The 22,849-nt window shown below is 35.6% G+C and overlaps 1 protein-coding gene across 2 annotated transcripts in view; it reads right to left on the bottom strand.

The window, feature by feature from the left end:
* Positions 1 to 22,849, bottom strand: part of GPATCH2 (G-patch domain containing 2) — a 182,921-nt gene that overhangs the window by 12,911 nt on the left and 147,161 nt on the right. Inside the window, exon 9 of one of the 2 annotated variants that reach the window (XM_058533694.1) lies at positions 2,080 to 2,168. In XM_058533694.1, coding sequence (XP_058389677.1) covers positions 2,080 to 2,168 — 89 coding nt within the window. Of the gene's footprint in view, positions 1 to 2,079; positions 2,169 to 9,294; positions 11,381 to 22,849 lie in introns of those variants that run through there. The other variant, XM_058533695.1, reaches the window with a different exon arrangement.

Genomic DNA, 22,849 nt, shown 5'->3' with positions numbered 1-22,849 from the left:
TGTAACATCAAAATCACCTTGTAGAAATAATTATATTATCCTCTCCTCAACCATTATGCCTTTTCCTTCTCACTTCACATATGTTCAGAGCGTTAGGACCTGACCCTGATATTCTCTCTTTCTTATTGCTGGCACTAAGGTGCTTGAGTTACATTGCTGAGATTGTTCTTGTACTATTTCTGCCACTAATGTTTGAATCATTGAAAGATAAGAGAATTCAGGGGACCATTCAACTGGAATGGGGATATTAAAGAATCCTACACCTGCCTCACGAAAGATTTGAATTGAAGAACTTATGACAAGTATTTGATCTAAAAGTGGCTATATGTTCCTGTATAAAGAGATGTATTAGAAATATTTTAATGAATGTTCTGTATCTCTAAATAGCAATATTTAGAAAAAATATTCTAAGAAACTTAAGACATATAATAGTGGGTTCAAGTAAACATATTAAATAAGACAGTCTTTACATACAGATTCTTACAAGGCCATAACTATGTTGTCATGGAAAGAACATAGGTTTAGGAGTCATGCGGCGTAGGCTTGAAACATCCCTCTGCCATTCAATAATTATGTCTTTTTTAGGTAGCTAAGAAGAACCTAACACTTCTCTGAATCTTAATTTTATGGTGTAAAGAGATGATAATAACACCTAGCTCATAAGGTTGTTCAAAGATAAAATGAAATAATAAAGTTTCTGGTACATAGTAGGTACCCAATAAGTGGTAAATACTATTCTACATAAATACAAACACATTCTACACACAGATGTTTCCTACTTCCACATTCTGAAAATTCAACCCAGCCAGAAGAGGAAGATCAGATAAGATACTTGTAACTATATGCATAATTTCATAATGTAGCCCTTTCTGTGGATGGGGCAACTGCATGGTGAATGCTTCAATTTTAAGTTATTCTTCAGTTTTTTTGTGCTGAACTATGGGATAGATTCCCTAAATAGAGAATTTAAGCTTCACATCTTTTATTTCCTTGAAATCACCATGTCAAGATACATACATATATATATATATTTTTTTTTCTCCTTCTCACTGCTTACTCTCCTGTTGACATGAATCTTATTTTCATATTCTATAATTAATCATGAAAAAAATAACTTCTCCTATAAAAGGTTTCCCAAATGGAGTTAAGAGAAAGTTTATGAATCTGAACGATAAAGATCCCAGGCAACAGGCCAAGGCTATTATTCTTTGTAACTGATCAAATATCTACACTGAAAACATTTTCTCCTAGTCAGTTTGCTGCATAACAAATCCATTATGGTTAATTGTTGTTTATTCCTCCGTGGGTGTCTACATTTTAACGCCCAGTTGGCTTCCTCCTATCACTGGTTTTTATCTCTGCCTCCCTTACCACTGCTCTTGCATGAAATTTTGCAATACATACTAATCTTACTCATATCTTTCACTACCAAGCTTGAGTCTTTGCCCTTCTAGGAAGGCTTCCTGTCCCCTCTGGTCTAGTGACTTCTCTCTGCTCAGCAATTGTGGTTTCCTCTCTACCACACTCATTAGAATGACATGACTTTTGAGGTGGAAATGATGATAGATTTTTTTATTCTAATGCTAACATTGTCTAAATAAGAAAAGACGAATCTGCAGAGCTGGGACTAGAAACCAGATAGCCACATTCATGGCCAGGTTTCCATCCATTGCAACCTGGGGCCTTGTGTTTTGAGGCTGCTCCTATACTTTTGAATTTATTACTATTAATCTCTTCTGGGGTTATTTGCCTTTTCATCTATTTATGCCTTGTTTTCCCAATAAGTCTGTAAATTTCTCGAGGCCAAAGATAACAGCCTCTGAAGTTTCTGTATCCTTTAATATCTCACACAAAGTCTTGCATTTGGGCAGGTGTGTAGCAAATACTTTATTGATTGGCTGCCTGAGAAATCTACACAATGAACACGCAATACATCCCAACACCAAATGCAAATGATTTAATAGTTTCTCGGAACTGTGCCTCTTCTTTGATGCAAGTGATTAAGAATTATTGGTATTTTATTCTTGATAATTGATGAACTTTATATTTGTGTCCTGCCCCATGCCCTTTTTCTTTTACCTGCTGTAGTAGGTCCAGGCAAAGGTGCAGCTTTTCGTCTCCGTTTGATATCTCCCGTGCATAAGGATCCTAGATGCATGCTTGTTTGCCTACAAGTAATTATCAGAAAAAACTATTAACAAAGGAGGAAAAAAATGACACATAAATACACAGCTTGTATAATCTGAACCTAAATCAAAACATTCTCAACAAAGATGGAGCAGCATGGTAAAACCACCAATCTTGTTTATATCGAAACATAATGACGTTTGTTGACAAGCGTTCAGCAGCTAAATGCGCCGTCATAAATTGTTACTGGAATGAATAATATAAAAGGAATGCTTTTTAATTTTCAAAACTGGCAATCTTTCTGGTTCAACATAAAATCAAGCACTGTTGCTTCTGACAGGAAAATAGCTAAGATTAATTATCTAAAGAGATCACAATATTGTTGCTAGGTTATCAATTGGTTACTAATGCTTTACTGTCAGGACAACATTTATTACAGGAAAAGTATGATCAATTTCTTTTAGGATATTATGCGGCAGTGAATTCTCTTAAAACATTTTAAATAGATGGAAATAGTGATGTTCCCCCTTATAATTTATATGATTAGAATTCTTTAGTTAATTGTTTATTAGCTAGGTGAGGAAACATAATTTGAATGCATTAATGCTGGTACACTACTACTAAGCAGGTTAATATGATGTTGGATTATGTTTGTAAAGACGTGATATGTAAGAACTGAGAAGTGGACCTTCTGCTATTCTTGGAACTAGCAAGAATTAGATTATTCTGCCTAATCATGGACTCCTGAATTAAAGAGTTTTGGAAAAATGAGAAATGTCCCAACTGGAAATCGAGCAAAATGAATACAGAGATAGAAAGGATTTAAAAGTCTTCAAACTTTTCAAGCTACAGAAGGACTCTCTGTTCATTTCCTGGATCACAATTCCTGATGTGGAGTTGGGATGGTGTCTGGGAATCATGAAACAGAAATAAATAAAGCATGTTTCTTATAGCACGTGTTCTTTTAGTAATTCACAGAGATATTTGGTAGTATCCTGAAGTTTTATTGAACCCAATTGAAAACAAGATTATTAAAGAACAATTTTAAAGGAAAAAATTAATTCAGGTAAATATCAAGATATACATTTATACACATGCACTCAGTTGTTTAAGTATATTAAAAATTGGAACTGGGGATTAAAATTACTTTAATTATGAGTTCTATCAATAAGGTACAAAGTAAAGTGTAATTAATGATCTGGCTGATCCAAGAGGTATATACATACAATCAAATAAAGATGTCATGAAAATCTATCAATGTAGGTAATTGCAAATGGGCATTTGTCTAGTTTTCTTTTTCCTTTGTGTTGAATGCATACTTTTTCTCTGTTATAGAATAAGTATTTATAATTATTAAAATATTTTTAAAACATTAGTTCATTCAGCTAATGACTAACTGCAGAAATATATATATATACACATATTTATGTCAAAATGTTTATTAACATGCATAACTGTAACATTTTTATTAAGGTGTAGTATTTGAGGTGTAGTCTTGGCTCACAATACCATGAAAAATGAGTGGTTATGATCACATCTACTTTTTAAAACTACATAGAAATTTAAAAACATTACAATAATATCAGAGAGGTCACATCCTTTTTATACAAAATTAATGAATTCACTTATTTAACAAGCATTTTGTAGTATCTACTACTGACTTAGCATAAGACCTCATAGTGGTGGTAAAAATGAGGAGAATAGCAAAGAGGAGAAGGAAGACACAAAAGAAATGGAATGTTCAATTCCTATTATTGGAAGATTTTAACATCTGAGTGGGAAGATAATGTCGTAAGTATATGAAATAATTAGGGACACTGGTGGTAGTGACAGGCACAATCAACTTTATTAACTATTACTAGAGATTATATTATTTAGTCCTTATAACAATTCTAAACATGTTGCATTGAACATACTTTTTTTCCTTTGTAGGGAAAAATCTGTGCTTCAATGGAAAACTATACTTTTAGAGTATGCTCTTCCAGTCATCTGATTCTGATTCTATGGGAGCTATTTCACAACTCTAAGTTATAGATAACTGAAAGCAATGGAAAATAATTCTTGATTATAGAAATACAATTGAATTCGGCCCTGAGGAAGGACAATCCTCCCTCCTAGGGAAAAGCCAGTTTTGCATGCATTTGCACATTCATTTCAATTCCTTACTCCATATACACTTGTGCTTCTCTGACTTCTCCTTTGAACTTCTTACAACATCTGCCTGGTTCCCTCATTAATTAATGAGTTAAACAAAATCTCAAACACATGTTCATTGTATATCTGTACAAGAGTCATGATTTTCCCTTTTGTACAAAATTATCCTTTCACATCTCTGATCGCTCTTGAAACCTCTCCCTAGCAAAAGACTGGAGTAAAGTTTACCTTCTGCAGAGCATAACAGGCTCATATCAGGAAGAGCTGAGTAGGAGGGGAAGGCAATATTTTGAAAATGGAATAAAGTTGAAATCTGAATTCTGAAGCGTAGCCCTTCCATTATCGAGCTGTGAAAACCAACCCATGGATTATACCTGCTTCTGATCCTGTTGTTAAAACAGAATATTCTTACAGTGTAAGCTATTGCTGGTCGGGTTTTCTATACCCATTGCTGAAAGTATTTCTAAATGATAGTTTGTTCTGTTCAGAGAATTATGAATAGTTCAGGATGCCTGGAGAGTAGTATTTAGAGAAGGGACTATGTAATATGACACAACGCTGGGGCTGGATCCTCGGCCATATATGTCACATGCCCCATGAAGGTGCTTGGATTCTATAACTGATGTGGAGTCATTAAACGTCATTCAGCAGGACAGAAAGTTGGCCCTGGCCAGATTCACGGGAGACTGGTAGGGAGCTGGGGGTGGGCAGCGTTGACACTGATAACTAGGTTTGCGATAGTCCAGACACATTTCTTCCAAGGTTATTCATCTGTTATAATTAAGAATATTACAGGGCCAGCCCCGTGGTGTAGCGGTTAAGTGCGCGCGCTCTGCTACTGGTGGCCCAGGTTCGGATCCTGGGCGCGCACCGACGCACCACTTGTCAGGCCATGTTGTGGTGGCGTCCCACATAAAGTGGAGGAAGATGGGCACAGATGTTAGCCCAGGGCCAGTCTTCCTCAGCAAAAAGAGGAGGATTGGCATGGATGTTAGCTCAGGGCTGATCTTCCTCACAAAAAAAAAAAAAAAAAAAGAAGAAGAATATTACGAAGTTGCCACGCAACGAAACTTCTTTGTGTTAGCATATCTGAGTGAGGAGGTAGGCAGGGGTGGGAAGGCTGTCAATGAAAGTCCCAATTCTGGATTATTTAAAAAATTAAGCCTAGTTTTATTACTTTCAGATACATTTAAAGTTCAAACTAAGCTAAGAAAAAAAATTAGCCAGGAGCTTCCTTCTTAAGGTTCCTTCTACATTTTTAAAACTAATTAGAAAAAAATACTTGAGGGTCTGATACACAGCAGCTGCTCATCGTGACTATTAGTACTGGTGGTTTCTACTTACATTGTTCTTGCACTAGTTGTACGTAATTGGAGTCTTTTAATTGCTTGAAAATCACTCTTCTAAGTCAATATTGCCTTTAAAACTTTATTTTTTTACACTATTAAAATTTATTAGGAAGGTCTGTTTGCAAAGATGTTGGGAAAAAGAACTGCAGGAACAACTCCCTCTTCTAAACCTTTTTCTGGACCCAAAATTCCCTTTTGGGTATCTTTACGGAACAAATGGAATATAACATTTTTATTCAACTCTTTTCCTCCACCCCCAACATAATTACATAAAGGAAAAGAGGCAAACATTCAAGGAGAATACAGTTAGTTAATAAAGTCAGTATGTTGAACCTGAAGACCTGAGCCATGAGAAAAACAGCTAGCTGTATTTCAGTAATTCTATCAAGAATTGACTACCTGCTACAGCACATCGAGAGGTCTGGATTATTGATCAGTAAGATTATCCCATTTAGGCTTGTCCTGCCCCCTTTCTCTTCAGACAAGCGCAATGGAGTTGCTACAAATAACACCAAGGAAGGCCTACTCTCTTATTTAGTTGTCACTCCTAATGTAAAACATAGCAGTTATTTTTTAATTTAAAATGAATGAATGTCACAAAGACAGCCTTGTTGCTCCAGCCTAAATGAGTCATTTGTCTTTGTAAAGCAGAACACTTGGATTATTATTCAAGGTGGTCGGCAATTTTTGTTTGTTTTTGGCTGTGGTTTCAAGAATGACAATATATTGTCCTATGAACAGACCCAAAGCTATTAAAAAATAACGTTATATCTTTAAGTGGAAAGGATAAAGAAATAATGCTGTTTTGTTATGGATTAATAAGCACTGTCACTTAGTTATGATTTGAAACATGGTTTCCCATGTACTAATTCTGCAAACTTTCCTATTAAATATTAGGAAAGCAGAGCTCAAAAAGAAGTCTTGGTTTTGTTTTGCTTTTGAAACAAACTTCATTTGGTTTATCCCATCATCCTTTAAAATGATGTGGTGATAGGGCATTTTATCTGGAGGAGAAAAAAATAAAAAACAATAAAAAACTAAAAAATAGAAAATCTCAACAAACGAAAAAAACAGAAACAAAAAATCCTAGTGAGAACCACCTTGCCTGAAAACTTGGCTTTTGACATGAGCTGACAAGGACTGAAGCAGGCAGTGTCAAACACAATAATATTAAAGAGGAGACAATAGGAACTTGTCTCTTCATTGTGTGCATTTACCAATAGAGTCTTTTCAGAGAATTAGGCCTACTTAAAGCTGCCCCCTGGATAAAATGTGTTCCCAAGCAGCCTCAGACAAGCTGCAGAGGAGAGACAAACAGATGTGACTATGGTCCCTGGCATTTGGCAAGAACACTCACTGTCACTTAGAAAAATATAAGCCTGGACAGGGCATCATCTGCACAGAAATGAGGCAGGTCTGTGGTGTCAGTGGAGGAATAATCTGGTGGCAGAGGGAAGTGTGCAGGCTGCAAAATCCAGTCCTGTGTGAGCTTCCTCTTCTAGATCCAAATTACCCTCTCCTCCCTTTTATGCCGTGTCAATATGTCTCAACATATCAAACTGAACAAGTAAACATCAGTCCCTAGCTTTCTTCCTTTCGGACCAAAATGCACATTAAGTATCGAATACTGGTCAAGCATAAATATTTCCTAACTACTAGGATCACATTAAGCCCTTGTTTTTTTTTTTTTTTTTTTTTTTTTTTTGTGAGGAGATCAGCCCTGTGCTAACATCCGCCAATCCTCCTCTTTTTTTGCCGAGGAAGACGGCCCTGGGCTAACATCTGTGCCCATCTTCCTCCACTCTATATGGGACGCCACCACAGCATGGCTTGCCAAGCAGTGCGTCGGTGCGCGCCCGGGGTCCGAACCAGCGAACCCCGGGCCGCCGCAGCGGAGCGCGCGCACTTAACCGCTTGCGCCACCGGGCCGGCCCCTTAAGCCCTTGTTTTTAATGGTGTTTTCTTTCAAAGCCCCTTCTTGTGCAGGAAGAACCCTTAGCCTTTGGTATTGTCGATCCCATCTTGATCGGTTCTTGATTCTGGCACCTTTTCTATGGCTTTGATCATTTGACTTCACATTCCGCTTCAAGCCCATTTCGCCTCTCTTTGAAACAATCCTGACTTTAGCAAGGGGTAGTGTATGTTTTAACTCAGTGCCCTGAACTAAGTATTTGTATCCCACTAACTGGGTCTTTGCCTTATTCTGGACTTATCCTATTTCATCACAAACCTTCTGGTATCTTAGTTCTTTTAGAGTTAGGTCATTGCCTGGACCTCCCCAGATGCTAAAGTCTGGTTGAGAAATGCAACCTGGTGACTGAGACTCTCTCTAATGCTACTGGCAGACCCTCGTCCCAGCATCAGCCACTCCTGGCTCCCATCCCTGTTCACTGCCTGTGTGCGGGGACAATTCTTTACTCTCTGTCCATTAACCTCCGATTACCTATTGTCGAGTGATCTGCCTGCCCATGTGCAGTTCCTCTCACCAGCTTCAGATGGACCTGTCCTGTCAGGCCTCTTCCACCCTGTCAGAGATTTTGAGTCCAGACCGACTTTTTCCCAATCTGCTCTATCCTGCTACACGTAACTGGTGGCTGCTACTGGAGCAAATGTTTATAATATTTCCTAGGTGCCAGGTTGTGTGTCGATAAGCACTTCCCTTCTGTGGCTCCCAGGGCTCCCAGCGAGCATGAGAGAGGGACTGCTGTGCACCAGGAGGCTTCTCTGGGACCTCAGGGACCAGTTTCACTGCCCCATCAGTCAAGGACTCCCAGCTCCCCAGAGTAAGCAAGGAGGAGAGACAGAGGGATGGTGGGAGCCCTCAGGTGGTCCAGGAACCTCATGAAATCATGTGTAAAAGGTGTGTATGCATCCTTGTGTAGCAAGAGGGGCCGTGGTTCTTATCAGATTCTGAACCATTAACAGAGAAGGTTATCCAAACACTAGACAAAGTAGATTTATACCACACTGTTCATAATCTAAAACAGAAAATACCTATCTTAAAATTTCTATAGAATATTTAAAGTATTCCATACACAGAGGCCACCTGTTCTAATTACAATATCACAAACAATAGAATTTAATAATGTAAGTTTTAAAAAAGCCTCCTCTACTATTATCCTATGCTCTATCTCAAAAAGCACCCCCTTTGGGGCTGGCCCAGTGACGCAGTGGTTAAGTTAGCGCACTCTGCTTCGGTGGCCCAGGACTCACGGGTTTGGATCCCAGGAGCAGACCTATACAACTCGTTGGCAGCCATGCTGTGGTGGCGTCCCACATACAAAAGAGAGGAAGACTGGCACAGATGTTAGCTCAGGGTCAATCTTCCTCACCAAAAAATAAAAAAAAAAAAGCACCCCCTTCATTCTGGGCCTCCTTACCCTCCTTTAATTTTCTTCATGGGACAATAAACTAATATTTCCAAATCAATGAATATGCATATGTGTTGGGTGAAAGGTATGGAAGATCATGCAACAAAATACTGATGACAGTTCTCTCTGTGTGATGGCATTTTGTGGGAATTTTCTTCTTTAGGCCTCTCATTATTATTTAACTTTATTTTTACCAAGAACACACAACAACAAAGATACAAATTATAACTAGATGAATTACAAAACAGCAAACAGTGGAATTAATAAATGTAAGTGGTTTGGGCAGCTGGTTTGGGCAGCTAGAGAGATTTCTATGTCAAAGGCACAAACTTTTCACCCTGTGGAAGCTGTGGTGTTAGCTCAAACTATAGGTTCTGTTGGCCTGATGTGCACTGGGGATTAATCTGAGAGTCAGAACCTGGTCCCTCAGAGGCTACCATTTCTGCTTTCCCAACTAGTTCTCTGAAAAAGCCTTCTTGTCACCATATTTGTCAATGTTTCAGAAGGATTTTTACTCATCTTTGGCATGTTACTTAAACTCTTTGCCTCAATTTCTTTACCTTCAAGAACTGTGATTAGACTAGCACTTACCTCAAAAGCCTTTTTGAAGATTTTATTTAGAAATCATTTGTGTAAAATATTTGCACAGTGCCTGCACAGAGTAAGCAAGCAATAACTGCTAGCTATTAAATTTATTATTATTATCAACCCCATTTTACAGATAAGAAGCCCAGGGCACAGAAAAGTTAAATAATTTACCCAGGATCACACAGTTCAGGGAAACCGATGGGAGGCACTTTGTGGTACAATGCAGCCAGAGGAATGCCTAGTGTAGACTGTTCACACCCCAAATAAATACATGACACTATAAACTCATATGACATCTGAACACTATCAATAAGCTACAATAATGGTCTAATTAGGGTCATTTCTAAATAACAAGTAGGTATTGTTTTGGTAGTTCGATAGAAAAGTTAAATTTTTCTTTAGTGTTTGATTCTGCTTGCTTTGAATGTGTCACAGCATGTAAGAATAAAGTACTCATTTTCATTTTAAAAACTCAATAAAAACCCATGAGAGTCTGGCAAGTCTGAAACCCACTGACTTTCTCACGTCAGCCCATTGCCACAAATTTTCTCTTGGCCATCACTCAGTACTTCCTATTTCTAAGATGTCTTACTTCCTCCATGGGTGCGTTCCATGCTTTATCTAAAGCCCTGAGCGTCTGCTATTCTAAGGATATCATTCCTTGTGTGTGTTAATAAACATACACTTCTATATCCCTAAACAGCTCCTTTAGATGCTTCTTGTTTCTGTACCTTTTCATTATTCTAAACAATAGGTAGCCAAAAGGTGGTGCACTTTGTTTTATGCAATTCAGGTAGATATTAGAACATTCTGAGTGTATGTGAATGAGGACATTCTAACATCTGGAGGGAAGTGAATCTTTTCATAGAGCAAATTAACTTCCATGGTACTGACATCATGCTTCCCATATTTTTCCGATTCTTTCAGATTTTTTTTTTAAGGAACTACTAGTCACCAAGGCCATGTATGTGATAACACTAAAGCAATGTATTCTACCCATTTGGAAAAACTTCTTTTCCATGTTTCCTGATTTCAGTCATCTTTGAGAGCCTGCCCTTTCTCCCTTCAAAGTTCTCCCAGTGCACTCAAATCTAAATGTTCTTTCTCTTCTTTCAACTTTCCTAATCTCACTATCCTTCCAAGTGCTTTTTCTCTATATTTCAGATCAATCTGTGCACATCTCTGTTGTTACATACAGTATAGCCTCATGTTGTTTTCAGATTAAACATTAATCAGTTTGGCAGTTAAATATATATTGGATTGTCGGTTAAATATACACTGGAAACAATTTAAGGCAAAGAACCATGTCTAATTCACAGAACCTGGCATTGCTTCTGTCATATACTAGAAGCACAATAAATGTTTATTGAACTACAATGAATCAGACTACTGTAACAACTGTTGCCTAACATTTCACTTGGCAATCAATCATGCTTTTTTATGACAACACTTCTAATTTCTTGAACTGTTATTTCAATTCACTCAAAAACATTCATTTAACAAAGAACAAAACTTGTCTATGAATCAGGTATTCTACTAGACGCTAAACGAAACACAGAGTAAGACAGCTCCTACCATCAAGGGGCCCATGGCCTAAGGTAGGAAACACACATGAACAAGAAATTACTGTACAATGTAAGAAATCCATAGGGCCATGGTAGCAGACCACCTCTGGGGAAACTGAGGAAAATTCATTTCGCCTGAGCTCAAATTTGGATAGTGTCTCTCCAAGCAGAATCTAAGATATTTGAGGCATCCTGGAGTATTCTTTTATTCTTCACACCATAGTACCTAGGAAATAGTAGGCACTTAGTAAATTGATATTGATTTAATTTACTTGATTCCTAGCTATAACTATACATTTCTGGAATCTGTTTACCATTGATATTTAGTACAGTTTTAACAATAAGCTTATTCTAATTTCCTTAAAAATGATAAAATAAAGCTAGTATCGACTCTTAGAAGACATAAAAAGATTACTCAAAATAAACATGACTCTTTTGGATATCTCCATTAAATGCAAGAAGATATGTGTCTACATTTAAAAACCTGGGATGTTGATCCTGTTAACATCTTGCATCTTACATAAAAGAACTGTCAAATCAGATTACAGATTCAGATATAATCCCACATACTCCCTCTGATAATGACACTATGAAATGTTTCTTAGGATGGTATGGCTGCCACGTTTAACATCTATTAATAAAATTATGGGATATTCCTAACATTCTTAACTTTTTTGAGTGAAGTCCATGCATTACTCATTTTCATATCCACTTCATCCAGTGTAGTATACAATATTTGAATATGTTTGCTGAATTGACTTTTTACTATATTTTCCTATTTGATATTTCTGACTTTAAACCAAGCTTTAAATTCAGTTTTGAGGTAGCATTTTGGAACAGATGTGCTGAGTTTTCTTCATTTACCAGCTTTAGGGATTGAAGGAGTTAAAAGGGCAGGGCAGAGAATATATTTTTTTTATTTTGACTATATGTTGGTTTCTTAAGCCTTAGAATTTATTATCTGAATTACCAGGAACAGCTAAGCTTTTTGGGTGCCCACTACATATGGGATATTATGTTAAACATTTTCACATACTTTATCTTGTTTAATCCTCACAAAAACTCTGAGGAACCTGAGGTCCAGAGAAACTGTGACTTGTCAGAGATCACACAAATAGGAAAGGAAGTTATTGTATTTTAACTAAGGAACGCCTGCCTCACAAGAATCGTTTTTTACCCCTGTACCATACACCTCATTCAACTTAGTTTATTGTATTCCATTTAATAAACGTCTACTGAAAATGTAATGCACGCCATGCCCTACGCCATAAAACAGGATTGAGAAATAAAAAAGATATGGCTTTCATTTTCTAGGGGTTAAAGTCTACCGATCATGTGGGAAAATGATTTCAATGCAATATTCAAAGAGAATTCCAAGCTAGCGTGTAAGGCGTTCTAGGCCCCCAGGTGAGAGAATACATCTGACGAGGCACAAATGCCTTGATGTACACACATGACATGCCATCTTTGGGGCTCTGTAAGCAATTCAATGTGATGGGAACTGGAACAGGTGGAGGCATGGAAGGATATGACATCTCCTTGCATGCATCAAATTTTAATAAACTCAATGAATCTGTCCGTTTGTAATTATTTTAAATTCTCTAGCAAAAAAGTATGAAGCTGCCTGTTTGACTGAATTAATCAGTTTATAAACTAAACTAATAGTTGAATTCAGTAAAAAAAGCCAGTCCATAATTCTTTGTACACATAGGATTTTATTGCAGCCGTAGTCAGAAAGTTACTGCTCTAATGAAAAAATGGAAGCAAATGTAGATCCATTTCCAAGGTACCTCTTGAAGTTGAAAGGTTTTGCTCATTCCACAGAGTCTACAATTTACTTGCCTGATTGAGTTGGCAGATACAGGCTCAAGACAGATCAACTTTGATTTTAGGTAATCGGCCCCATGACTTTCCTTGTTGAGAGGGGACTTACGGCAATGTCATAATTGTATATGCTGTAATATACATTTGCTGAGTACGACTACTAAAGAGTAAAGGAAAATGTGGTTGCTAATTTTATCTCCATATTGAGGAGCTAATAAAGACAGGATATTTTAATAACAGGCCAGAATGTCTTAAACTTCTGAAAGATGTAAGGAGTTATTTCTACTTTGGAATATGTCAGACAGCGTTACCATTGAATATGAACTTACCTGAATTTAGGTTAAATTATTGTTTATTGGTGGAATTCAATTGGGAATCTATGACCCACTTGAAATGCCTCCTCCTTTATGCAGCTTTTTCTGAATGCCATTGCCAGAATAATCTCTTACCCCTTGGAGAAAACAATGTTTTCTACCTTAAACTACAGCTACATAAGTACATGAACTAATACTTTAGCTAGACTGTATATTCCTTGAAGGCAGTGGGGCCGACACCTGGTTTATTTTTTTAAGTAAGTTCTCCTTGGCACTTACAAACCTTGCCAATATCAGACACTTATTGAACAGTTATTGAATGAAATTTAACAAGGCATGCCAAACTTTTTATAGTAACTTGTTTTTATGATGATCAATATTTTTATTGAGATTCCAATTTCTGTAATAAATAAATGCTTACTTATGGAAACAGAAAACCACAAAACTTATTCAGTTCATATCTTGGGCTTGAGGATATAAATATCTGCAAAACCAAGCTTGTACATGTAAGCCAGATTTGAAAGTATATGCAGGCACCTTGATGTTAAAGTGTCTCCCTTTCTACATAATTTTGCATTTCACTAAGTATAACTTTATGAAAAGAATGTTTTCAGTTCCTCCTCTTCCATGATAGTTTTTGGCAGATGAATGAACATTCTGTACATAAAACTTCTACAGAATTGTTCGTAAATGTTTACTAGACTGTGAAATACACCGTAATAGCTAGGTAAGGTATCAGGGGGCTTGTGATGGCTACATGAACACTAATGTTCAATAATCAAGAGGAAGACTTCTTCAGGATTCTCTTAATTCAACTCAGTTGAAATACTTGCAAAGTTGGAGTGCATTAGCATATATTCAGGATTAGTTTTACCATCAAGATTTTTGCACCAAACATCCTTTATAACTTTGGTAATTCAGATATTCATTCTCTATATTTGGAACATCTCTTGCATTTAAATATCCATGGAGAATTTTTGTAGGGTTCTTCAACCCTACAAAAATTAATTTCAAATATAAACTAAGTCTTTCCTCTTCTCATTTATATAATGTACTTCTTTAGAAAAACATGCAAGCCTCTATATTTTTTAAATTTCAGAAACCAAGTGCCAAATGATCAAACAGCAATGTTAGTTGTGATTTCAAAATGTTGTCACTTTCTTTGCTAAATAATCTAAATAATGTTTAAGATTACTATTTTAGATGAGTCAACAGTTTTGCTTAAAAATAAGATACTAGATTTTAGAAAACAGTTAAGTCAATTTTTATATGCCTTAGAAATAAGACTTGGAAGAAAAGACACTGCTGTATAAATTATCCACCATTGACCTGGGAAAGTTATTTAACTCCTCTCTCTGATTCCTCATATGTAATAGGGAGATACTAAGAATGTCTACTTCATAGGGTAATTTTGGAAATTAAATGAGTTAAAATAAATACATCATTAACACTCAGTGAATCTTACCGATTATGGTATTAACTATAAAAATGATGGAGAATTTTTTTCCTTTAATTTAGGTAGTATACTTTAAATTCTCTTTCTTTCTTTGGTTCTCCTTACCTACATATCCATTTATCTTGAGAAGCAGTATAGCACGGTGGTTAAGAATGTGTATTCTGGAGCCAAAAAAGATGAAGTTCAACTCCTGCTCCTCCACTTAACAACCTGGGTGAACCTGGGGAAGCTACTTAATTTTTAAGCCTAACCTTTCCCATCTGTAAAATGGAGGTAATAATAGAACCAAACTCATAGAGTTGGTATGAGAGCTAAATAAATGTGTGGCTTAGAGCAGGCACTCAATACGTGTTACTTATAATTTCCCACAAAGGGAATTGGTATATGATAAACTAAATACTGTATAATTTGGCACCCAATCATGAGTCCAATTTCCCAATCCTAAGTCCAAAGAAGTAGAGAAACTCTGTAGACCAGAATATATTTTGTTGTTACAGTACAAATGAGGAAATATAACAGATTTATCATTAGCTAATAAAGTCTAAATGTATTTGACAAACTAACACACAAATGTGTCATTTACGCTAATACAACAGAACATAGTATACCAAAGCATAGGTTGTCAGGCTGATTTCCCACAAAACTTTATATCCTTTTATGAATCTTAAATTCTACTGTAGAGAGGGCATAGTTTATTGGAGGAACTAAACAAGTTCATTGCAGCTAGTATATAGTGTTCAAGGTAGGGAGTACTTGGAGATGAGGTTGGAATAGTAGGAGGGCTAGACCAAGAAAGGCCTTGCAAGCCATGGTTAAGACTTGATCCTAAAGGAAAAGCCATTAAGAATTTTTAAGCACACAAATAGATCTGGATTTTCCAAATGTCATTCTGCCAAGTTGTGGAGAATGAATGAAGGGGACAAGAGTGAGAGACTGGAAGGAGTAAAGGATAGGTTTTCCTGACCAGGTTTTCCTGACCAGGATATAAGATCCTGGAATGTGAGACCGTACACGTCACCTGGGTTCCATACACATCACCTAGTCCAGTGGCTACTATACACTTGGTATAAAAAGTCATTAAAGATGTGTTTAACTAGTGCTTGACATACCATTTTGTAAAGAAACATAGCCAGTACCATACTAAAAGACTAAAAAATTATAATATGCTAAACGTATCAGTACAGAAACACAACCTGACCACTTATCACTCTAATAACTTATTTCCTCACTTTAAAAATAACTGTGTTATGTAGAAGTCATGGAATCCTGTGTTTCTATGAAAAAAAAAAGTCATAATTAGAGTATTCTGGGGATATGGAGGCAAGGATACTGTTGTTTTTGAATTTATATAATCACATGTAGCATCATCAAAAATCCATGGACAACAATAATTAGCCAAAGAGAGATGACAGCATTCAGAAAAGAATTAGAAATAAAAGAAAAAAAACATTGCAGAAATAAAACTAAACTAGAACACAAAATAAATATGATAGAGAAGTAGAATATGAGAATATAATGAAAGATGGAAAATGCAAAGAATAAAAACATTAAAAATAAAAAAAAGAAATAAAAAGGATTAGAGAGAAAGTGATCGCTACAGAAGATAGACAAAGAAGATCCAATATATGTAAAATAGAAATTTTTGAAACAATAAAACCAAAGCAATGAAACAAAATAAATGTGAAAAATTATAATTAGAGAAAATCTTGAAATTTATTTTAAAAATAATAAAAACTACCTACTGAAAGAGCAAACTTCATCCTTGGGGAAAAAACACCTAGAATGACCAACATCAGAATATGGCCTAGACAAATTCTTGGGCTTTAAAGAAAAGGAAAATATACATTGAGTATCTGGGCAGAATCAAGTCACTTATAGGTGAGAGAAAATCAGACTATGTCAGACATAGAAAACAATGCTTTATATAGAAAATGGAGTAACATATTTAGGACAGTTAAAGAAAGAAAATATGAGCCACGGACTGTATAGTTGGCCAAAGGCCATGGACAAACAGATAATAACATGCAGGAACTCAGGGAATATTGTTCCCATGAGCCCTTCCAGAGGAATCAACTAGAGAATAAACTTCAGACAAATAAAAAGAATAGAGAAGCATTGGCTTCAGATCTGACAGGGATCATTTAAAACATTTATTTGTAGAATTAAAACTAAATGAACTGTACTAATCAGTGACTTTGAATCAAATGCTTGGAAGAGGGATGACAAGAGCGGAAGAGGTTACTAGCTAACTTCAATGTTGCTCATAGTAGGGAACCAACAGCAAATAGCACCCCCAAAACGGGAAGGGGGCTAAGGCTGTTATATACGAGTATTAATATAAAGGTAATTATTAGGGGAAAAAAAAAAGCCTTCCTAAAAGTCAAACAGTATATATGAGTGATAGCGAGAGGGAGAGAAAAGGAAACGGAAAAGTAGACAGAGGGAGAAAGATACGTCTGCTTATCTTAAAAACAGAAAAAAAGCCAATGGAAGGATGAGCCATAAATAAAAGAAAACAAAACAACAGCTATGAGGGGGGAGGGTTAAGTGGAGGAGACTGGGTAGAAGCTAGACTTCTTTGAAAATTTCTTGTGGAGATTTGATTGTGGAACCTGTAACTATTTTTATATTATAAAACAAAATTAAATAAAATTTAAAAAAGCAGTCTCCGCAAATTAAGAGGAATCTCATGAACATAACTATACATCGGCATCTCTATACTTACAGACACATTATTTCAAGTAACTTTCAAACACAGGAATTTGACCATATACTCCTAGAGAAATATATACAAAGTACAAAAAGAATAGGAAAAGGAAAAATCTTAAACTATTTTTAGTAATTATTTTATTGGTGGTCATGATGGTATGGTGATTCAGAGACTACTGTGTGTGCATGGGGTGTCAAATTAATGAACAGAAACCTCATTAAATTGGACTGAGGATGGCAAAAGAGGAGCTCTCATGCCCCGAGTCTACAGCAGAGCCCAAGAGGAAGAAGAAGTACTTCCTCTTCTTGACTGGCGAGAAGCTCAGCCAATGGAAAGCCACCACGCCTCAACTCTTTCTTTACAATAGCCCTCTCAACTTCCCCTTCCCCTCTATAAAAGCACTTTTCCTCCCTTACTGCTGGGGGACTTGCAAGTGGCTGACCATGGTCGTAGACCCTGAATTACAATTCTTTGCTGATCCTGAATAAACTCATTTTGCTGGAGGAATAACGGGCTGTCCATTTGTTTAAGGTCAACAGGTGGGATAAATAAAACGAGTAACTGTTATGGGGTCACTGAGAGGTAATATTTTTAACGTTGAAAAAAGACATTAAAATCAATGATGAAAAGGACAAAAACAATGAAGTCTCGAATTTGAACTGGAACTATCAGTATGAGCCAATATGTTTAAAAGAAAATTCTAACTCATTTCGCGGAAAAGGCCTAGAGATAATGACATCCCTACCATCCAGATTGTGGTTTTTAAAACTATTTTCCAGTAAATGAAGCAGCATGTCTTAAATAAATGGCTGATTCTTGGTCTAGGCCAGGAAAGATCCAAGAGAGCCTGGAAAATGTAAACACACTAGAAAGCAAGGAAGAAAGCAACGACTAGGAGCAAGGAAACAGACTCAGGAACCAATTTAAATAATCTCTCATTGTCCACAGATGGAACAATTTTAACATCAATTCGGATAATAACTAACGGATTGAAAAACATCAAGTGTGTTTAAATCAATGAGTTAAAAACAAAATAGAATAAAATTTCACTGGTCACCTTTGGAAATGTAAGGAAGGAATTAATTTTGAAAACGGATAACTAAAGGGAAAGGATGAAGTACTTATCTTGCTTTCCTACATGATCTGTACCTCAAAGTAATGAAGTAGTTGAGGAGGGAAAGTTTTTAACAGGGTAATCCAACTAATAAACAAAAGCGAAATGATAGTGTTAATATATCACCATTCTGTAACCCTTAATGAATGAATTTGAGCATTATGGCTAATAAATCATAGAAAGAGACATGGAAGTGAGAGGAGTATACGATATCACCTCTGAAAGGGTCTTGCTAAAACAAAGCACAACAAAACTGAGCCAGAATCTAATCAGGTCTCTAGATCTAAATACCAGTTACAGGAAATACAGAGGACAGAGGGATACGTTAAATGACACTATGTGGATAAAATCATCAACATTTCTCAGATGTAGCAAACTTTATAAGACAAACAAGTTGACTTTTTCAGCCAAAAAATTTCAAGGAAAGAACAAAGAGGGGAGGAGGATTTATAAATCAAAGGGAATTTAAGGGATATATACCAATTCAAACATAAATATTATAAACATAAAATATTTTACAATAGTCAGAGAAATGTGAATATCAACGATGTATATATATATCTATACACACATGCATATATATTAAGGAATTATTGCTTTTCTGTCAATGTGGTAATGTACCCTGGCTTTGTTTTAAAAAGAGGCTGTTATCTTTTAGAGAAACATACTGATGTATTTCAGTTGAAATAATTTGTTAGATGGGCTTTAGGGTTGGAGGAAGGAGTGGGTATGGATATAGGTGACACAAGGTTAGCCACGCATTGATCATTATCTAAGCCAGTTGATAGATACATTGAGTTCATATTTTTCTCTGTATTTGTGCATATGGTGAAAATCACCATAATAAAGTGTTGTTAAAAACTGCTTTTACCATCCTGACATTGCAAATGAAAGCCTTCTATTCTTAAGACTGCCTGTATAAACTCATTACAGGTTTTTCCAATCTTAGTGAGACTCTCCATAATTTTTAAGTGATCAAATTTGAAATTAAATTAAGTTATCCGTGAAGTCTATGTCATCTAGTCTGTATACACCTCTGGACTATAACTTGATATAAAAAGATTACAGAAATCCCTATCTGAGGTTTATTGTCCTTAGAAAGGATAATGCATAGTTTTTATTCTATCTTTCTAATTAGTAATTTAAGCATATGTTCAGCATTTAACTCTAAATGTTTGCCTTTTCCCCAAGCTCAAAGACAGCTGTCCAAGATTTGAATGCCAGAAAACATTTAAATATCAACATCTGTTGAATTATGTTAATTTAGTGTAATATAATTGGGCATGAGATGGAATTGATCAGAAGTATATGAAATAAACAAAGGTAAATGTCCAACAATATCTTGGTATACAAACAAATCACTAGGGAGTTATGAAAACTATTTCTAAAGAGGAAGGGCGAGGAAAAATATTGATTATAAAGAAATTGATTCTTTCAATCCACTTTTTAAATTGTGTCATAAAACGGAAAGGTAAGGAAAGTTAGCTAAAACAAGTGATAGTTAAATATTTAACATTTGAATATTTTTATAAATAAGCAAAACATTAAAACATTCTAATTACACTTGTATATGCGTTAAACTTTTTAGATTGCAGGATGATTCCTGTTCTATTACAAGCAATTACATACCTCAAAATTCAAGAGTTGATGTGATCTCTTCTATAGACACAAAATGGTATTTTTAACTTGAAAGTGTTTTTGATTTGGCAGATGAATTTACTAGGTTTATTCTGGGGACTGTAAGGTACAAATACCAAGTAGCAGCTGTTGTTTATTGTATTGCTGATGTAAAATATTAATTTTTACAGTGATTCTTTTACTAATAACTTAGGAATGCTTGTTGTTTGGGCAAGCATGCTGGCACATACACACACCGGATGAACAGATCCCCAAACGTCCCCATAATGAAGCGATAACCCAGGCAGCAGGAGTGACACAAGCTGTTGTGATATGGCCCTGCAGGTGTCCCTTCATTTCCTAGGAGACCCATCTCTGGGAGTTAAAGGTTAGTTCTGCGCCCATGCCCATTTAATCACAGGACCAATTTGGAGAGTGCCAACTGCGAAACAGACACCTGTCCTTAAGGAAATGGACTTCAGACGACAAATTTATTCCAGCTACAGGTCACTGGAACAGCTTTCACATGCTATTTTCCATTATTAGTGACCATGGCCAAATGCAAATGCTGTCCTAAAGGTGACAGGCTGTGCACACTTTTAGTCGTTTGAAAAGATCTAGTTCATTTACCAGATTTCAAGAAAGAGTGGACACAGTAATGAGTGTTTCCCCAGGGAGTAACTGATTGCTTTTTTAATTTACCCCACACTGGACACATCACATATTTCCAAAGGGCAAATCCCACTTTTTTCGGTGTGGGTTATTCATATCAAACTGAAAAGCAACCTTCAAAACTCTAATTGGCTGATAACTAATTTTATTTAGTATAATCACAATTTAAAATAACTCTCTATAATCATTAGTTTAAAATTTTGGCAAGGAAGGTTAGAATTTCAGGATGCCAAAGGAACAGGAGGCATGAGAACTGGCAATTTGAGAACAGTGCATTTTTTTAACACCATAATTTAGTCATATAGAGTAAAACAGATTAATTAAATCCCTTAGAAACCATTTTATGTTGTATATGTGTTATGTTTCCAATTATTCTATTCTAAGTATCTCTCTACCTAGAAGCTATTCAAATTTTTTTTAATTAGAACACATATGCAACTAAATGTATTCCAATTAAACAAATATGGAATGTATACATTCTAATTAAAGGGAGTATGTGAATACTTTCTTTTTGTTCTTTCACGCATACATATGAATGAATTAAAATAATCTAAAAGACTTTTCTATCTGGAGGATTGGGTAAACTATTTTAGAACAATGAAATTTAATGCTAATTTTAGGTTTAAAAAAATAATAAAGTACTAGAAAAATTTTTTAAATTAGTATTTAAAAGCAGTTTCAAGTCATTATTTTGGACATACACATAAAAAGTACATAAAATATATAATGTTGAGTGATATAACTTGCTTTAAAATATGGTGTTGAATTCTTAGTTTAATAGGATAAAGGAGGATTTGTTTTAAAATCCTAAATTTACTAACATAGGATCGGTGATTTCTCATCTTAATTAAAATAAAGCCTCACTTATTTGATACATTTAATTTTGTTGATACATTTCTGTGAAAGGCAACACTAAACAAATATAGTCCATGTCATTACCCAGGACTCTAATGAACAGTTATCCTCTCCCAATTTATTAACAGCTGCTCAAAAATGTAGTAATTAATAGTTTCATTTATTTTTGGCAAACCTGCAAAATGACAAATAGTTTTGTATCTGTTGCAAATTAGGTCTCCTTCCCAAATAACAGATGACACTGTGGGGAACGTTGAACAAATGGAATCCTTGAACATCTTTGGATCTTTAGAAGATCAAATAAAGAACAGCTGTAATTCTATTTGTCACATCTGCAACAAAATACAGGGATCTGGATCATCATATGAGAACGAACGTGCTCCGTATGTGTGTAAATAGGAATGTTCTTCTAACGTGATGGAGGAAGGTTGACATGACTCTCTGTGTGTGTGTGTTTGTGTGTGTGTGAATGTGATGGGATTTGTTTTGATTCTATGATTAAATCTATTGTCATTTTTTCATTTTAGAAGACTCTTTTTACTACTAATCAGGCAAGATTACAGCAAAAACAAAAAGTTTATTTCTTCCTCCTCATTGTTAATTGATAACATAAGATATTAGAGCACACAGCATCCAGGGATTATCAAATCAGTTGACACTAAGTAGATGAAAAATGTAATGCTTCTAAGAACTAAGTAAAAATGAATTAACAAACACACGTTTCTAAAAGGCATTTAAAAACATTAAGTAGAATTTAATAATATTGGCAATAAAAATGTTTTTACTTGATTTCAAATTATATATCAGATTGCTGGATGATTTAGCCTCTGCGCTTCACAAGAGTAAATGACAAAAATCATGTAAGTAAGGAAGCGGGGTAAATTTCCAAAAAAAAAAAGAAAAGAAAAGGTATCAGATCTAAAAGGAAAGGCCCTGCCTGATATGATTTAAATAATTCAATAAAGTTACCATACACTATCAATCTTTTTGTATGGATTCTTAGAACAATAAAGACTAATCATAAACATAAAAATGTGTTAAAAAAAGCAAAAACTTTTTGAGAATGGTACATCACCTAGTATCAGGCATCACTTGTATGTTTTACTGACTTTCAACTCGGAAAGGCTATGTTG

The sequence above is a fragment of the Diceros bicornis genome, chromosome 38, assembly GCF_020826845.1.
Source record: "Diceros bicornis minor isolate mBicDic1 chromosome 38, mDicBic1.mat.cur, whole genome shotgun sequence".
In the NCBI taxonomy this organism is placed as follows: Eukaryota; Metazoa; Chordata; class Mammalia; order Perissodactyla; family Rhinocerotidae; genus Diceros; species Diceros bicornis.
This window is presented reverse-complemented; position numbering and strand designations above follow the sequence as displayed.